The following is a 20,631-nucleotide window of genomic DNA, read 5'->3' as shown; positions in this document are numbered from 1 at the left end:
GCCGCACAGAACAAAATCAAGTTATGAACATTTCTGAATGTAATGAAGAAATTTTGAATGCCGCACAGAGCTAAAGCAAGTCGTAAGCATGTTTGAACGGAATTAAAGTTCAGTGGTCTGAGTGGCAAATACCACAAAGAGAAATGGTTGAAATACAAGTGTTGACAAAGCCAATATAATCCCAAGAAGGGTATAAGAGGAGAGACAAGTATTGAGACAAGCAAAGTGTTCCAGGAATTGCATGTTAAGAGGAAACTTGTATTGGCAAGAGCTAGAAGAGTGCAGAAAGTTTAACAAGGTGATTGGTGGCCCAACTAGTCATGGTAAAGTGTTGGAAAAGTATAATCCTGATTAAAGGTGCAATCACCACTGTCAAGGGAAAGCAGTGGACATGTGTTGATGAAAAGCAGATGAGAAAGGGAATTGGTTAACCTGTAATGGGTGGACCGCCAACTGCGCCTAGTCCGAGTGGCTCTTTAGGAAAAAGCCAACGAAAGTCACTATAAGGAAGCTTGTGTTTTGCCACAGTTGCCCAAACGATTTTGAAATCAAGAAACAGAACTAATTTTGGTGAACCAGTGAAAAGTTCCGATGACAAGAGAGTTGGGAAGTGTCCCAAGGAACTGTATTGGCTTTGAAGAGCTGGAAGATTTGAACTCTTGGGGAAGGGAAACCCAATACTTTGTGAACTGTGTTGAACTTGGGAAGGGGAAGCTGATCACAAGCCAAGAGCTGGAAGAATCTCAGAACTTTATTTTGAACACTTTCTATTTTTGATGCTGACATCCTTACACATTGTATGGAGTAAATTGTGAGGGCAAGTATAGGTTTTGGACAAGGACTGACTTTTGATTTGGACTTCCTGACGCAGACTATCCTTAGTTTTCCTTAGGTAGGGAAATCCCACCTTAGCATAGGGCAAGTTAGGCCTTACTCTATCCTGACATTTAAGTTAACACAATTCTGTGAGTTAATACCTGAACCTGTTGTCTGTGTCTGACTCATGATGCCTTCACAGAAAGCAGTGAAGGCCTATGGTCTCCTGGAGATTATAATTCTTAGACACTTACATAGTAATAGCGAGGTTTCGAGAACTGCCAAACAGTAGATTATGGGATAGGACATTTCTACAATATAGTAGGGATGTTCTGATGTCTTCTAAAGGAAATGTAAAGCAAGAAAGATAATGGATATAGTTCAGCATGAATTCTGATTGGGTGGAAGCTCCTGCTTATCCACAATGGGTTCCCAGTGTTGTTCGAGGGTATCCATGTCTAGTAGGTATCCAACTGCCCACATGAATTTATAGTAAAGTGTCCAAGATGTTAAAGAAAGTGTACAAGATTTTCGTTTGTTGTACATCTGAGATATCCCTTACAGCGCAAGTATCCTTTCAATGATTTTATCATATATCTGTCTATAGTTACTGTGGTTGCCAACGTTCTCCAGTCTGTATTGAATAACATTAATCTATGTTATTTTCATAATGATATTACAAGAACAAACATTCCTCAGAATCATCCAAGAGAAAGAAGCAGTCAAATTGCACAAGAGCGAGAGTCAGAGCAATATTGGTCCCATATTGCCTTCAGATGAAATATGTGGCTGGTTCGTTTCCTTATGGGATGAAAAGTTGTCAGTTGATTTTGGTACCCCCAAGATTTGCTTTATAAAGACATCCCCCTTCCAATGCAAAAGAGGGAATTACAAAAATCCCCATACCTCATGAATATAGGGCCACACGGCTCAGCATTTCACATTATACACATGTAGTATGGCTGTGATAGGTTCTTTCCCATGGATGTTTATTACTCTCATTCACCTATACCAGGTTAGCAGCTTGCTTGAAAATATGTAGCAATCCAGATAGTTTTATAGAAAGTAATATTGCAAAATATTTCACCCTCCCCAAAGAATCATCTTTATGGATAAACACACAGTTAATGGAATGTTTCCTAGTGACCACAATGCAGCTTGATTTTAAAATATTTATCTTTAACTTCCTTTCTATGAAATGCACCAGAGGTATCAATTAAATGCTGAAGGACCCTGGGGCTGTAGACAAGAGTACTGTGCCATCTGCAAAACCCAGCAAGGAAACTGGCTCCCTCGTACACATAAAACATCCTGTTTTGGTCCAATCACAAACTCATTGAAGCCATTGATAAAAAGACTGAACAAGAGATTTGCCAGTACACAACCCTTTCTCTGACCATGAGATACAAAAAATGTATTTTGTGCTCACCCCGTCACCACAGGGACAGACCTCACAGACGCAGATGTTCCAACGTGCAATAGTTTCAGTGTTCATAGCAAAGCATGAGGCATAGACATGGCTTCTGGGACTCCGCATAGCATTGATCTACCCACCATATGAAATGCTGATGAGTTGTTTGAAGGCAATATAAGTTTAAAAATCAAAAAGATGGAATCACTCTACTACTAATAGGTACACATTAAATGCCTGTTCACCAGTGCCTATTGTAAAGAAACCGAAGGTATTTCTCCATCAAACCCCTTGGAATCCTCTTGTCGGGTAACTGAAGAAGGGTAATCGCTGTTGTGTCAGGAACCAGAGAGAGAGGAGGAGTCTCAAGGTGAGACATGGGATCCCCTCTCCTTAACACCTCCCTATCGGACATTCCCTTTGTTACCACACATCATCTCAGAACCTATACAGTTACCCCCTCCCCAATTCTAACAAGAATCAACACGGAGGAGAGGCATAGGAGTACCGGGAGAAGGAAATCACATATGTTGGCAATAGCAGTATGTCACCCCATGCCCTACCACAACAGGACTACCCCCCTTTTCCCCACAATATTTTACCAGATTTTCCTAAACTCATTAGTGAAAACTACAATACCCATAATTCCTCTCCTCTGTTCTTTTCTAAAACCACTGAGATGAGGAGGAGAGAGATTGGGAGGGTGAAGATTACCAACCAAGGGGAACCCCAGGCACAGACAACAGATTCTCCCCTTTCTACAGCAGACTAACTCATTAATGAGACCAGGCTAAGCCAGGCCTCCTTCTTTAATTACTTGCACCTGACATCACTTGACTCTCCCAGGCAGCATAAAAGCCGGAGCAAGAAAGCATGCTTCAAGCAAGATGGGGATGCTGGAAGGTGCAAGAAGCCAGAGGAAGACCACAAGAGCTACAGAGACCCTGCGAGACCTGGAGGAGGAGAAAACTGCCCTGAGACTGGCCCTGAGAGTTCAGAGGAGACTGCACTGTGGAGAGGGAGCTTTACCTCCAGAAGGCAAGACCAGGGGCAGCTGGGGTTGCCCACAGCAAGACTCCTCCTCTGTGCCATGCAGGCAAACCCAGAGTGTGAGGTGGAGAGACCCTGACCACAGATCAACATCCCCTGTCAGCTCCTGCAGCTCCGAATGCCAGAAAATGCCATTTCGGGGAGCTATGAAGTGGGAACAAAATTATCCCAATGCATCTGGGACTAGAAGTCCAAAACTCTTTTTTACGAATTGTGAAGGAGGCTCGAACCTGGCTGAGGGAAGCCTTTTTAGTGAGCTGTGAAGCATAAAGAGAGGCTCAAACCCAACTTAGGGAAGCCTTCGAGGGGAATTAGTGCTGCTTGAGAGAAGGCCCGAACCCGGCTGAGGAAAGCCATCATTTGTGAACCTTGAGAGCTGGAAAGGAGGTGAAGCCACCCAACCAAAAACTGTGCGCAACATAGTGGCAGCAGAAAATGAAGCACAGCCGGTCAGTGAGACAGATGGCAGATCGGCTTATGTCTGAAACAAGGTTGAAATCTGCAACATTGTCAATTTGTCCATTTTATTTAACATACCTTTAGCCTTTCTTCTTTGTATATACAACAAACACATACACATACACAATCTCAATTGATATCAAATTTTAAACTAATTTTAAAATGTCCTTAATATTCATTAATTTCATGAGATTCTTGAAACTCCAATCACACCACAATTTCATTAGAAGATTATTATGTTACACAATTTAAAATTCCAACAATTCGGAGATAAAAGTTCACCATAAAATACATAAGATTACTGTGGGAAGCACCTTGGAAGGACCACTTTGACCGCTCGTGCTGCTCCTGTGGATCCGGACTTATATTGATCTTTATCAACTGGCTTTTGGAACGTTTTACTGAGGATTACGGCCCGTTGCTCCGCCTCTCTTGCAAGTCATGCATAAAAACTAGAACGCGCGCACCTGTGGGAAGCACCTTGGAAGCACCGCTTTGCCCGCTTGTGCTGCTCCTGTGGTTCCTGACTTATACTGCTCTTTAGCAACTGGTAACTGTACCATCTAGACCATCTTCATCATTATAGTGGACTTGGAATTGTATATAACATCTCACATCGCTCTAATTTCTTTTGTATAGGATTTTAGAACGCTTTTTTAATGTTTTACTGAGGATTACTACCCATGGCTCCGCCTCTCTTGCAAGTCACGCTTAAAAACTAGCACGTACGCGCATCTGTGGGAAGCACCACTTTGCAGCTTTGCCGCAGCGACAAAGTGGCGAACGGGTGCGCGTATGTTCATATAATCGAGAGTCAGTAATTGTTAATGGGTGAGTCCATTGTGGGAAGTATTTGTATTATAAGTGGGTGGTGCATTAAAAAAGAGTGAAGAGAACGCATATGTCAGCCCATCCCTATTCTTTAAAGACGAGTATGCCCGACAATCTAAATATGCCTCAAGTCATGAAGGTGGAGGACATTCAAACTCGCAGGAAAACCTCGCAGAAAGCAATTACTCTTACACCTTTGATAGTTAAAAGGCGCATACCGGAAAATACGGACATTCGTGATTGTTGTTCCATTCTTCCAGAGTGCATGTCTGTAACATCTGCGCGTGATGTTCAAATAGAACATCAGCCGCCCCAACATGGTCATGGTTATGGCACGTGTACTAATAATCCCTCAAGCACTCCGCTTAACACATCCAGTACTATTAATCTTAATACACGTAAAAGTACAACCACAACACAAGTCATTTCTGTGATTTGACGAGGGACCGTGGTGGCTCCTATTGCTGATGAGGTAACACAGGGGGTTTTTAGTCCAACTCAGGCGATTTCAGACATCTCAATACATACAATTGTGTGTGAATTGTCGCATACTATGAATAAGACCTCCTCACCGAATTATTATGACAAATGTTCTATGTACTCGGCAACACATTCTGTAACATATGCACAACCAACCCCGCGAAGGTGCATGTTATCACAATTACAATCACCACAACTGCATTTAAATCAGAACACACTGCTGGAGATGACGCTTTCAGCGGTTAATACAACAATCTGAAGTTTATTTAAACTTTTCGAGTCTTTAGGATGTCAACATGACGCAACAATCAGCACAAATTCAACTGATTTCTGATTGGGTTGCGCATGAAATGCAAATTCGACCAAGTCATTTACTATCATCTGATAAAGCAAAAGTATGTCCAGCACCGTCTCAGCCACACTTGCAAATCGCAACAAGGGAAAGATGCATCATGCCCTCTGCTCTACCTCAGTTTGACCGAATAATTAAACCAGTAGGCGAGCAATGCTTAAACACATCACTTGTACATGTAAAGACTCTTAGTTCAGTGTGGAGCAAAATGGCTCCGTCCAATTGGTTAATGCTACAAAGAACCAGTTTGACATATTAATTGATAAGGGAATATCACAGAAACAACCTTGCTGAAAGATCAAATCCAAATTGAGGGAACAAGAGGCAAATAAAAAGAAAAAAACTAAAAACATGCGGGTGCCCAAGTCTATCAGCATTAAGAGTGCTAAACCTTTTATTTGGGCCATCTGTAGAGAATTAAAAAGGCCCACTGAGGCCATAAGAGTGAAGTAATGAATTGAATGTGAAAAACAACCTTCCTATCACTTCACAAGAAGAACAAACGAGAGAACATTCCTTAACACAAGGACCTACTAGATCAAGACCTCCCAAGGCTGCTGGCACAACCGCAATTGCCGAACTGTTCCACATTGGAAACATACAAAGCAAGGGCCAATGCTGATCACAACCTCGACGAAAGAGATATGGAGATCAAAAAGGCAGTATATTTGGCCGAACGCCTCAAAAATCAAACTACTAATTTGCAGAAAACTGATACTATTGGAAATCAGACAGCAACAGACGGAGTACAATGCGGTGGAGCATTGACAAAACCTTCAATACAGTGGCGTGATGAAATCATGGTCGAGTATCGATTGTCTCACAATTCTCTCGATCGTCAACTAACCACAGATAGGCCACTTGCGAATAATGAAATGAATGGAATGACCAATAAAGAAGAGGTGATGCGTGGCTCTGCATTTATCAGAGGTAAAATCACACGGCAGACACATTGGGCCTCATTACAAGGTTGCCGGTCTGGTAACAACAGTACCGGTAAGCTTGCTGGTACCCTTACCGGACTGGAAAAAAACAACAAGGTCTGCTCGCGGGTGTCTTTCAGCCTGGCAGGTCTGTCCTGCTGGGCAGAAAAGCACCCGTGAGCAGACCTAATTGGTAGCGCTGGCACTGTTATTAATGGTGCCTGTGCTATCGGCCTCCCCATTCCCAATGAGCCCTATAGGGCTCAAATGGGAAGTAATAAATGCTGCCAATGGGCAATTACCGGGTCCGGCGGGGCCGGAATACCCCAGTAATTGGCCATTGGCAGGTGCCAGTAAAAAAATTACTCCGGCGGCAGCCTTGCTGGTATTTACCGGCACGGCTATCGCCTCAGTCATAATTAGGCCCATTCATCATGAAATGTCCTGCTGTGCTGTATAACAAATACGACCTCTGTAAAATTTGTATTTTGAATATTTTTAGAAGTCCCTGCATTGAAGATCTCACCTCGCTGGACATAAACCAGGTGGAATTCCTGAGTGATGTGGACCTATCCATTGTAAGACTCTGGATCCCCTCTGGGGTGGTTTTAAATGCGGTGTGGAGGGCAAAGATGGATCTTTTTAGGTTGGGTTTCATCATAGCCCAAAATCCGGAAATTAGAAACTCAACTTGACAACAAGCATGAACAGTCTCTGATAAACTGTAATAAGTGTGAACATGTCAGAACCAAACCAGCAATAGCCAATGCAATATTCTGGTATGGGATAACCATCACTTGAAAGCCTAAAAAACACATACGAGTGGCTAGCTGGAATACTCGTGATCGCATACATTTACAATCATCCAAAGAAAATCACATGAACAAATTTGACATCGTAGCACTGCAGAAAACCTGGCTTATGAGTCCACCAAATTGGAAGGATCATATGGCATTCATAGAAATATACTGCTAATTTATTTTTGAGCCCGTTTTTAAACTGTTCATGCGTATTGGAGCCAAATGTTTCAACAAAGCCTACCAACCATTATTCGTACAAGGTTTTAATCAACCCTAACGTGCCCATCGTTGAGCACTTATCAGATTTAAATAAGCTCATATGTGTGTTACGGCAATGGTGTTGTTATCTAATTTAAGCAGATTTTCATAGCACATTACCAGTCTTTGAGTATATTATGCTACAATACATTATATATCAAACGCCAGATATATATATCTCAATGGATGTGTTACATGGTAAGCGCATAGGTTTTCGCAGCAACATTGCCTCGAGTTCAGCCAATCGAGATATGTACTTATGACCCTATATCTCTATAGCATACAGTAGCATGGCTCGTAATTTTGCTGTGTACATCATTAGAACAGCGTAGGCTGAGTAACCAGCATTCCATCCGATAAAGCTGCTGATTGCATTGGCCGTTATTAAAAATCTAGTTTTTATAGATGTCCATTGTTTTTCCCATGTTAACTTATCATCTATTATGATCCCTAAATACTTATAACTATCAACTTGCTCCAGATTCGCCTTATTCATATGCCAGACATGTTTTTTAGGGGGGTTTTCACTGGGAAAACCATTACTTTACTTTTATCAATATTAATCTGAAGCCCATTTTGACTAAAATAATCAGCCAATGCATCTAGCAGCTTTTGTATGCCTGCAGGGGTGTAGTCGAGCAACATGAGGTCATCCGCATATGCTAGCCACCCTACGGATGACTGACATTCCTACTTTTACTGGTTACACTATTAGATTCTCAAATGCATTCTGTAAATCAGTCAAATAAAGGTTAAACAGGGATGCTCCCATGATGCAACCCTGCTTAACACCATAGCTCGTCAGTATTTGTGTTGACAATTTACCATAGCGTTTAGGCGTATTCGCACTGAAGTCTCTGTATATAGGAGCATTATCATTTTTAGGAGACCCTGTGGAACATTGTGTAAACTAAATCCACAAAGGTCAGTGTTTGAAGTGCATGTGATGAGCGACGCGAACAAGTTGTCAAGGGTTTTGACCCATGTTGAATCAATAGACTGGGTAGATGTGGGGATGAGCTGTCACCGCCCATTATTCTATCCCAGAACAAACTAAATCAATAGACTGGGTAGATGTGGGGAGGAGCTGTCGCCGCCCACATTCACGCCAGAATCCAGGAGAACCGCGCAGTTTGCGCACACCAAAATGGTCACCTAATCTGCCACCCACCAGTGCAAAGAAAGATGGTTCTGTTCAAAATCCGTTTTTATTGATGTCAAAAAGTTGCTAAAATCATGGGCACAAGACCACCCTAAAGATACAACCTTCTTGTGGGGGGTTCCACATCACCACTCTACTGTAAGGATGCCATCAAAACAATGTTAAGCAAGGATCCTATACTATCAAGCAAAAGACCACTCTATTGAAATGCATTAATTCAAGACAGATCCCAAAAATGGGTGCAGTACCAGCTCTGTCCACAAACCGGCGCTAGTGGTCTAAACTCTGACAGGAGAACTGATACTTCAGAAGCTAATCAGCCTTCTGAGAGAGCTGGAAACTTCAAAGGCCCGCTGGTTAATTAAAACTCTTAACCAGCTGCTGTTCCCAGAGACAATCTGATTGCATTAACAGGCCAAGAGGCTGGGAAACCTTCTCACCTCAGAGACCCACACAACAGCCCAGGAAATCACAGGTTTCTGTTAATCAAATGCAGAGTGGCCCCCTGGTCTGTTGACCTCAGCCTGCTGGACCCACCACAATAGACCCTTGCAATTGAATGGGGTATGTTGATTTTCAGTGTGGACTGTAAACAGAGCCCTGCCTGGATGGAGAGACATGTGCTTCCTGACTCCCAAGTTTATGGGGGCGGACCCAGACACTTTTGTGGAATCATATTGCAGCAAATATATGTTTAAGTTAAATGCTTCTAAAATATTGTATTAAGCTCACAAAAATGTGCAATTTGGAGAACCTTAATCTAAGAAATATACCCACAATTCAAGACTTGATTCAACTTTGTACCATGTTCTGAGGCAAAACCCCACTATTTATTGATATTACAGACACTGGGTTTATGCTAGAAACCTAGTAAATTACTGGAATAAGTGTAGAAGGAGGGTGTACATTTGTGTAATTTTTGATACAGATTTAACATTGGTAAACCAACTAAAAATGAAAATAAGTTGTCATTTTTGAATGCAAGCCCCCAGGAATTGAACAAGCATGGACCATGAGTAATCTGTAATATGTACATGTAATTTCAACAAATTGTGTATCTAGGAAATATGTATTTGGATCAGAAATAGATTTGTGTGCACATTGACAAGGGGAGTGTCTTTCTGTAAGCCATAAAGATGACACACAACCCAGCTCCCCAATCAAGGGAGAGAGGAGGACGTGGCCAATGATAGATTGCGAGGGGCCGGCTCAGCTATGCCCAGGCACACACCCACTTTCTAAACACATAAAAAGAGCCACTGGAAGCCAGATAGGACTTTCTTTTTCACTTTCTGCGGAGCATTTTGACTTCAGACTTCACATCCAGAGATCCAGACTTCAAATCCATCAATCTCAAGAGACCAGAAATTAACTCCAGAATTTGTAGCAGAGAGGCCTGAATCCACAAGCTGAATCCTTTTTCAGCAGGCCACCCAATCATTTGCAAACTATTCAACAGCCGGGCGAGCTGTTTGAATTTTTGCCAAGAACTTTTGTCAGAACCAGAGACCAGACCGCCGTGCAGTGCCGCTAGCAGAGCTGACCCAGAAGGTAGAATTATCCAGTGAGCAGAACCAGGCAGAGACCGTCCGTGGCTAGGGAACCGGAGTCCAATCCTGACCTGATCCGTGGCGAAGTCGCAATCCTGTCCAAAATATAGTGTGAGTACCGCCAGAACTGTGCAAAACCCAATCTCTTAGTTTAAAATAATCTAATACAAACTATTTTAACCTATTTAGAATTGCCTCCTAGAATCGTGTCATTCTGTCATCTTTAAACCTGAATACTGTCATTTGTCATTCTGAGCTTTAAAATTTCAAATCCAAAAAACTACCTTTACTAAATCGGCCGTATCTCCGGAACTAACTTGCTACTCCTTGCGACTTGCTACTCCTCATACTGCCTCCATAATTGCGCTCGACGCATGCGACTAAATTTGCCGCGATTTGACATTTTGCTTAATTTTAGCCACGTGTAAAAATATTTGTCCTTGCTTTCCTTTGCTGAAATTCGTTTGCAACCTGACAATCATTCATAGAGCATTGCTAAAGTGATCCTGAACTAATACAAAGTAGCTATCACCTACCCTGAACCTCCTATAGGGAATTAAAAGCATTTTTCGCATATTTTTCACTTAATTGCAACCACATCAAAGTATATTGCCTGTGTTTAAGACTGCTACCTGTTTTCCTCTAAGCTTGCTAGGGGGGGAACTGAATTATATTTGATTGCATTCCTGAGAACTGTGTGCTTTCCTTCCATCTCTTTACCTTGCATAAGGGGGGGGGTGAATTGTCAAAGAAAAGTGATTACATTGTCTTTTGTTGAAGTCATATCAAGTTTATTTTCTGTACTGCATTTTCATTCATCATTGCATTGTCCTTGAAGCCATAAAAGCATTCTCAGCTACTTTATCCTCTCTATATCACTTCTAAGCCATCAAAAAGAGTGTACCACTGTAACATTATCCATTGTTGATCACTATCATCTTCACAAGTGGGTTATCAAATATTAATTTACTATAAAAGTGTGATATATATATATTGTTTAATTTTCAAATAAACCTTTTAATTTGCAAAACAAACCTACTTCTTGGCTCAGTGGGTTCTAAGAGAGGGGTGTTATATAAGGGTTGTCATCCAGAGTAAATGAACTGGACATAGAAATATAACAATAAGGGTTACCCTCAGCATCCCAGACTAGGCATTGACTTAGCTGTAGTGTTGAATTGAATCCGCTTACAAAGTGGAAACCAAAGGAGGGAATGTAAGTTGAAAGGCCAAATAAGATACAGTGTATAGAGTGGTCCGGTGCCAAATGGGTGCTCATTCCAACTTCTCTGTTAGGTATCCAACTGAATGCCAACTGCATTGTAAAAACAGAATTTTGTATCAAAGTGGCCCTGTGATGGGTCAAGCTAAACCCTGTGCACATTAGAAAGTCTTCGATAAGTATAAAATGAACTGCACCCGAGAAGGAATATTTTTGGAACCTTAAAATAAAGGGATCTAAGCCCGGGATAGGAGGATCCACCATAATAGAATAGGGATCTGAGCCTGTGTGAGGGGAATCCAGGGAGAGACACTCAAATCACATGATTATAAGAAGAAAATAACTTTCTATTTTTGTTTTGTACATCAGCTCCTCTGAATTAAGCTACTTTGAATAGGAAAGAGACTTGGGCACAGAAGGCCCTGATCCTGGAATTGGAACTGTATCGTCATGTCAAGGAAGCCAGAGTGTGTGCTTGGCTTGAGTGAACCACATTGCCCAGCGCTGAAAACGTGGGTAAGGGAGGCCAACGGTCCGAACATCCCGATTTATCATTTTGTGAACACTTCTTTCTTTGTGCATGAACATTGCCCAACACTATTCGTAAATTTGCGATAAGGATTGGCAATCATTTTTTTTTTAGTATAGGCCCTTTTGATTCTGCCAAGATTCCACTAGGACTTAATTAATTACACATAACTTGCATAGCAAGTTATTGAAAGAATGTTGCTTTCCCCAATCACACCAACAAGTCTTGGGATCAGCGAACTGTTGCAAACATCACATGTGCCATGTAGTATGTGTGTGCAATATCAAAGTTTGTTTACAAGGAGTTGCATCAGAATTCTGTAGGTTTTAAGTTATGAATGGAGTGTTATCGATTCAGAATGCATAAAGTGTCGGATCAACCACGCAAACTAGGAAAATAATGTAGGGAAATTCTGATGCAAGGATGAGTGCTGCTCACCTTTAATTTCGCAGATTGAGTCCCACTAACGAGAGATTATTTTTCAATAATATGTAAAATCATGAGTGAGGTGTTGTATTGGGATTAGATTCACATCTTTTCTATGGAAGTACAAACACGCAATTAACCATATTCTCATTTCTAGATTCAGTTTTATCAATGGCTTTCGCAGATCACACGTCAGGAAGTAAATCTTCATTAAGCTATGGTATGGATGTCTTTGAATCATATATCAATGCTAACTATATATGTGAAACAATTTGGGTACAAGTTAGTGAGATTATCATTTACGAAGAGCTGCACAAAGGCTAAACATAAGTGCTATGTGTATCAAACTGCGCACACAGATCAGAAATATATTTTAGGACAGATTGAAATTACATCTGACTTGATTTTAAAGGCAGTAAGAATGCACTGTTCTTTTCCCATAACAACATAAATGTAATTAGTAGCATCCTTTCCCGACCGACTCCCACCCTCCCACATCCTGGATTTATCAAGAAAAAGGGTTATAAAGCCCATATATATCATTTCATTTGGAGAACTCATACTCAATTTGAAATTATACTTTCAGTTTTTGGGAGCAGCATTGACCCTCTAATATTGGAATTTCCCAAGCTGCAAGGCCCCATCTAAACTAATGTGATGTAATTAGGTTCCATGTGTTAAAATCGCTGCAGAAATGGCCGTTTACACAAAAGATCACGGCAAAAAGGCAGTGGTTTTGCCACTGCAATCCTTGTAAAGGATGCGGGGGCCACCCCTGCAACCCCCAGTCACATTATACCATTTAAAGGGAGCGGGGGACACCCCCACAACCCTTGCTAACCTTAAATGGTATAATGGGGTACACCTTTACCGGGTCAAACCACAGCATTTTTGCAGCAATTGTTTGTAAAGGAGCCATTTTTGCCGAGATTTTAATACTGCATACCTGTAATTATAACTGCATCAGTTTCCTTTCTCTACAGGTTCACTTGTGGACATGACGCATACCATTCAATAAGAATCCACCCTCTGATTAATCCATCCAATCATTTTGAACAGGTGTTTTCCTTCCCTGCAGCTTTTAATTCCAGAGTTGGTGTCCCATTCCCCATGTCTTCTTTCTATTTAAAATGTGCAATACTCCCACACCTATGTCACGCTATTTATTTGGTCAAATCTTTCCTTTGGCTTGCCTCAGTCAGACACTCCAATAGAATACACCCCCAATCTTCATTGATTGATTATCATTTTTGTGCATGTGAAAAGAAAAAAGTGAGGGCTCAATAAGCTTTTAGTATTTTTAAATACAAAATAAACTGTAGGCTATATTTTCTCATAGAAACCTGCAATATCAATAAAACACAGATCTCTGTACTCCTGTTGGCCCACACACATCTGCATATGGGGCATGAATGTGTGGCATATGTATTCATAAATGTATCAATTTTAATAATTGTGTTAATATTTAATAAACAGACAGCTCATATTCAGACTTATCAGATAGAGGATGAACGCACGGTAACACACCTTTTGCCTTGTTCCTACATTATTTAATTGCAGTTACAAACTCTAATTTGTGTATCTAAAATGTAATTGGAAATAGCGGTCACATTTAACCAATTGTGAACATGAATGCCCTTCAGTAAACACAATAACTAATTTGATAATAGTCTTATAAGTCCTTCACTCTATGATTGATTGAGATGTCTGACGGTTCCTTTGTTTGGGGTTTCCATTAGTACCATTGTGTCATGTTTTATGAGATGCTGATGTTCAAAGGTAGACATGTCAAGTGGTATGATTGCACATAAAGCTTGGCAATAGAAGAAGGAGCCAGGTGTTTATGAGCAAACAACATATAAATTGCATTTGTGGAATGTAAGCTGCATTTATAATATAAGCCGTGTGCCTGGGATGAATTCATAAGGGTGGGGCTCCCATTAACATGCAGGGCCTGTTTCACAGGGCCTTTTGTACTTCTGTTAGCCTAATGGGTTTCCATGCAACAGAGAAACCAGTTCACTCTAGGTGGCCAATCTGAATTTCTTGGGGAGCATCAACCCTCACATCAAGGCATGGTTGAACAATAGTTTGCCTTAAAGTCAGACTATCAAGAGCACAGCAAAACATACATTTCCCTAATTCATGTTAAAACACTATTGATAACTTATGTACTTACACCACAATGTATTTATCATTTTAAAATATTTCACGTGCAAATCCTTGTAGAATTATCATAGGCCTCACATGCATTTATAAAAATGTTAGTGTTATATATATTCTTGAAAGAACAAATTGAGGTTCTACTTGCTTGTTGAAAGTGAATTACAGAGTTTACTCACACACTGAGCTCTTCCACTTGAAACCTAGCTCCACGATTAATACGGAATGATGTGAATATTCATGAAATGCAATGCTGCCTTTAGATTTTTCAGACTCTACATCTTTTCATTAGGAGAACTCCATACAATAAATGGTTACACTTCGGTAAGGTGACATGAATGCAGAGAGTTCCTTTTAACTGGGATTTCTAAATCTCCTGTATCTACTTTAAATTTGTCAGAACCCAGTATTTTGGAGAAATGTACTCTAAGCCCAATATTATTCTTGGGATGGTTTAGTTTGTGCAAAATGTTCAGCATATGTCAGGTGCTGTTTCTCAGGAAAGCTATGTAACTGAGGAGAAGCAACACAACACCGGTTCAATCCATAAAAAAAAATAAAAAAATCAGGAAATTTAAATCACTGCATCTTTTTCTCCTGAGTTTCAAATTAGTGCTAAGTGTACTGCAAGCCATATTAAGCTGAAAACACAGAAAAAGATTATACCCTATATTTTTTATGTTCTTGGTGGACCAATAGTTGCTTTCTCCATTTTGCTGGTCATTGATTACTGTAATGCAACTTTGCAGGCTCATCCTAAGTACCATGTCAATAGACTACACGTTTTACAAAATTCAGATGCCCAGTTGGTGGCCAGGTTACCTACGTTTGCCCATGTCTCATGTGTACTGCATAGATGTCAATGGCTCCCAATGGAGAGCAGGATTAAGTTTAAAGCTCTCTGATTAACACATTTAACTTTGCATCATCAGAGTACCTCCTATCTTTGTGACAAGATTATCCCGTACAGGCCTCCCAGGAATCTTCGTTCCTCAAATCTCCACCTTCTTTGCATTCATTGGTATAAGTAGACACCTACAGGTGGTAGAGCTTTCCTGGTGGCAGCTCCTACACTCTGGAATACAGTGCCACTATCTCTGAGGTAGACTGAAATTCACTCTAAGTTTTGGAAAGCCCTAGAGACTTTCCTTTATCCTGAATCAATGGTATTGTTTGGTCTCTGTCATTGCATTTTCCTCTTTTTCTTTCTCTTTAGTGTGCTCTAAATGGTGACAGGATACCGATGGGTCACAGTGCATTTTACAAGTACAAAATAACATAACAAGCACAAGTCATGCATGAAGAAAAAAACTTTAGACTGTCTCCATTTGTCTTTGGTATTCCACTACAGTTTGGACCAATATTCCATCTAGTAAAAAGACAAAAAACAGCATTGTTTTTACATAAATGTAACAGAATCGAATCTGGCACTGCACTCTTATGCGACGGCAGCTGAAGAAAAGCTCTAGAGACTTCTTCTATTGAAAATTCATAGTTATCCAGTATTGGAGAGAATCCTTTGATTATATCATCGGTTGATTCCAGATTGGATTCAAATAAATCTTTATTATAAATATTAGAGAAGTCATTACAGGCTGTTGATTCAATATGGGTCTCCTGGAATTTTAATGCACTTTCTAAGTGTCCATCAGAAGCCAATCACAATAATTCCCTGCTACACTAGCGTTCATCTGCCCTCTCTAAATCTTGGAAATCTTTCATTGGCCATTTTTTTTTACATTTTCTCTTGTTTCTTGCTGTATACTATGCATGCCCAACTAACTGTCAGTGGATTTTTTGCAGAGTTAAATTCAAAGCATACAGAAAAGAGTTGTTTGGCCAATCGAAAGGCAGAAGTACACTAGCCCTCCATTTTGATACCTCCTTTTTTCACTGATTTCTCTACAAAAATAGGCTCATTTTATTAAATAGCTTCTCAAAGGACTTCAAGATGCTCTCCTCATCAATAAGACAAAGATTAACTTCCCTACTAGTTAAGAGGACTATTTTCAGGGATATACCTACATATATTAATTGAGCCCATTTAATGTTCGACTCTCTTATTATTGATGGTATAATCGAAATGGTTCCCCAATGGGAAACAAGAAAAACAATTCAAATTCATATCTGTGCATCATACTAATGCAAGTGGGTTTTGGCAGCTCTCTGCAGGATCAGTTACCTCATAATAATCAATAATGTTCCAATCATTTTATCTAGTTATAAAATAATCAAACTTAGAGGTTTTCTTACTTTTCTTAAACGTGTGTTTTTCAGTACAGTCTGATTTCGTACCATTCACTTTGCAGAGTGCCCATTCAATCAACAGTAAATAAATGTGCAGGGACTTGTCATCACAACAGCCATTGATCAGACTAACCTGTGGAATTCCCATAGAGCTTCCCTATTAGGGGCTATTGGCTTTCTGGAACCCCTGCCCCAACTTTACAAATATAATCATCCCCTATAATAATAGAGTTACTACAATGACATTCCCAATCTGCCAATGAAAGCACTTTCCTCAATAATTGTTTAAAGATTATCATCTGACAACCCATTTTTCTCTTGCCAACTGGATTGTACATATTAACCACATCAATCCAGAGGCCTCTACTAAGATGGTGCTTGAATGTTTTCAGAAGGGACATTAACCTCATTCATTCTAATTTTCGATTACACAAAGAAGCAAGGGAAAGTGCCACCTGAATTCCAGCTTCTGTTATTTTCTACTGTTACTTTATAAGTGCAATAACCATCCAGGTTGGATTGGACAAGTGCCCACATTTCTTGCAACAAGATCATTTCATTTTGCACTAGGAATGCAGGTTAGTCATCTTGTAAATTGGATGCCAATCCTGCAATGTTCTATTCCAGCGGTAAGTTACCACTTTTGTTTAGGCAGAGTGGGTTACCCAAATCATCATTATCATCCCTATGCTTTGGAGTAGACACTGCAGAAGAAATGTCGATTCCATCAACACCCTCCACCAATGTCAACGTCTCAAAGACATTAGAGGTGGGATCACCGTGTCCTCATTCAAGTACACAGCTAGCCTTATGGCAAGTCTCAATGTGGCTGTGCCTTGATAAATAGCCTGTTGCACCATTATTAAAGGTCTGATATAAACATTGCCAATGTGCATACAGAAGAAGAAACAATGTGGGTTGATCGCCTATATTCATCATTTGCTGGAATAAGAATCAAAGGCCACTGCTGTATTCATAAACAATACACTATACACTACACACACAGCACATGTGCAACCAATAATAGATTTTCACGGTATAAAGTAATATTATCCCCATACATATGGTCGCCATACGCAATGTCACCAGGAAAAGGTTGTGGTGACATTATATATGGTGACCATATATATATATGGGGTCAAGGGGAGCAGGGGTTGTGGGGGTGTTCAATGTTCAATGTAATAATGTCCCTGCAAAAAACGGCAATTTCTTTTGCGACTTTTTTTCCAGGCAACATTTTTGCAGGGACATTGTTACATGAAACCATTTTCACTGTATAAAATGAGAGGCTTACTTGTTTTGGCAAGATAAGCTGTGCTGTCGAACATCGTATTGTCTTCCTACCCAAGTCCAAGTGCGCATCTATGGCACATTGTTATTTGGATACCTCTATAACTCCTTGTTCAAAACTCAGCTCTGAGTGTTTACATTTTAATCAAATGCACTTAATGAGTGATTAATAAAACGCTTCCTGTTTTGCCCTACAATTTTGATTAGCACCCTGGAGCTTTTGAGCAGTAAAGTATACGAAACCTCTACGTGAAGACAAGTAAATCAAGTTGAGATTTGTCTATTAGCAACGTGGTGAATCAAAGTGGCATTCAGAAAGCTCTGACCTGTTTGGTTTGTTGACTGCTGCAGCAAACTGGGGCTATTTAAAGTCTCCGAACTGTTCATTCTTTGACAGGATGGCAAGCTGAGCTCCACTGAGAGCTTATCTTCATTCACACAGCGTCCTGGAGTAATACTGGCTGGAAAAAAGAACAGTTTTATCATCTTTTAAAAAAGAAATGCAAGTAGCAAGGTTGTTTTTATTATTTCACGGACCTATATGTACTTTATTTTTAGAGATAAGCAATACTTTTCAGAATATCCATTCTACTCAGCTTTTCTATATCTTTCCTCCGTATAAGCGATGAATACAATTTCTCAAATGTGGTTTCAAGAGATGCCTTTTGTTATGAACATTCACGCTATTGATTTGAACAACTCCCATATTATGGATTTATTTCAGCAAAGAGTGCACTAGTACTACTAATAACATTTCTGTGATGTGTTATGCACGTATTGAAACAAAAATAAGTTGGTAAATGTGCACTCAATACAATTATAGCACTTCGAGGTGGCACACAGGGAACACCATGTCCAAATAAGGCAGGAATCTACCAAGTCCATGATATATTTTACTAAGACAGTTCCTGGGCCGATCAGGGCATATTAGGCTCCAAGCTAGTTAACAGTAGCAACCGTAAGTGATACAATGGCTATTCTCTTCAGGAGTGAAATGCATAGCTTTGAAAATCTATAATACATAAAGGTGCCACTAAAATTCAAAGGCTTTTCGAAAAACTCCAGGGACTATAGAAAAATTTGTCAGCCCAGGTAACGACCTTCTATTACTTCTCATATTTTTTCTATTTTTCATACCCGTTGATTCCAACTTTTTGAAATTCACAAAATGTGCCCCTTGCATTCCCTGTCTGCCACTAACGTTCTCATTTCAGCATTGTTTTTTTCTCATCTTTTCTAATGCTCCTCTTTACCCATTGGTCTCCCTGCCTATCAACTGAGAGTGCATCATTTATTGTACAAACAGATGACCCAGGCACAACTATTGGGGCTATTTTGTAACAGGTAGCGGATGACACTAAAGCGCTACATCCTGTTGCTTGCTTTTTTCAAGAGTGTTATCCCTACCAGAACAATATTATACAATAGGGAACTACTGGCTATCAAGGATGACTTTTTCTCAATGTTGTCACTGCTTAGAAGGTGCAGTAAGCTAGGTGACAATCAAGATGGATCATAGGAACTTTGGGTTTTTGAAATCCATGAAGTAACCATCGACTTGATAAATGGATAGATGGATGATGTTCTTTTCCTGCTTCAATTTCAGAGTGGCATATACACCGGGAGGGGGGCATGGAAAGTCAAATGCTCTGTCCCAGCTGTGGCCAGACAACGAGCTCTCAGGACTCTGGAAATGCACGTGATTGCCATGGAGGTGCATTTTCTGAGTGATCTTCAGGTACACTTGTCCAAGTACTATAGGGCATTGTGGGCGCAGAGTGAACTCAGGCATCAGCATGCTAAGGGGCCTTTTTTGTTTCGAGATGGACAGTTATAAGTTTTATTTACTGCGATGCAAGCTCAGGCTTTATACTTTTGTCAAGATAGCCCAGAGGTGGACAATGGGGTTTCGGCGGACCTGGGACCTTGCATGCCAACATTTCTGGTGTTTGAGGGTATGGGAGCTGGTGCTTTCTTATGAGGTCTGTGCATGGACCAAAGCCAAGAAAGGGCCACCAATAGGGCTTCTTTGTTTGTTACATATGTTCACTAGACCATGACAGCGAATTTCTTTGGACTTCATTGTGGAACCACCCACCTACTGGGGGTTTAACAGTGTTTATGGTTGTGGTGAACTCTTTTACGCAATTGGGACACTTTCTTTGTTTGCCATAGTAACCTTTGGCTTTGGGTTTGGCTAAGACTCTTTTCTGTTAGATTGTACCCTGGCATAGCGTGCCTAAAGCCATTGCCTCTGATAGACGCCCCCAATTGTGGGAAGATTCTGGGAGGCCCTATGGAAAAGTCTACATTCAGATGGGCAGACCAAGAGACTCAACTAATCCATTGAGCAGTATCTCTAGTGCTTTGTGGCAGAACATCAGGACGACTGGAACACTTGGATTGTGCTGGCAGAATTGCCATACAACAATTTATGACATGCTTCCACGGTGGTGTTCTTTTTTTTGCCACCTATGGGTTTATCCTGAGGGTCTTCCCTACCAAGACACCTGCCGCCCTGCTGCCAACAGTAAAGGAGTGCATCAAGGAATTGCAAGATATACCGGAAAAACAGGTATTTGAACATCTTTGGAGAGTAAGGCATACATATAGAACATTTGCTGAGGAAAAAAAAGCTTTGGGGTCCTCAGTTTGGGGTGGG

The 20,631-nt window shown here is 40.6% G+C and overlaps 1 protein-coding gene across 2 annotated transcripts in view; it reads right to left on the bottom strand.

The window, feature by feature from the left end:
• The window catches only part of CFAP20DC (CFAP20 domain containing), a 2,832,435-nt gene that overhangs the window by 1,251,607 nt on the left and 1,560,197 nt on the right, over positions 1–20,631 (bottom strand). For both annotated transcript variants that reach the window (XM_069643752.1, XM_069643753.1), the window contains exon 12: positions 18,296–18,430. In XM_069643752.1, coding sequence (XP_069499853.1) covers positions 18,296–18,430 — 135 coding nt within the window. The remainder of the gene's footprint in view (positions 1–18,295; positions 18,431–20,631) is intronic.

Source organism: Ambystoma mexicanum, chromosome 2p, assembly GCF_040938575.1.
Source record: "Ambystoma mexicanum isolate Mex_15411 chromosome 2p, UKY_AmexF1_1, whole genome shotgun sequence".
Taxonomy (NCBI): Eukaryota; Metazoa; Chordata; class Amphibia; order Caudata; family Ambystomatidae; genus Ambystoma; species Ambystoma mexicanum.
This window is presented reverse-complemented; position numbering and strand designations above follow the sequence as displayed.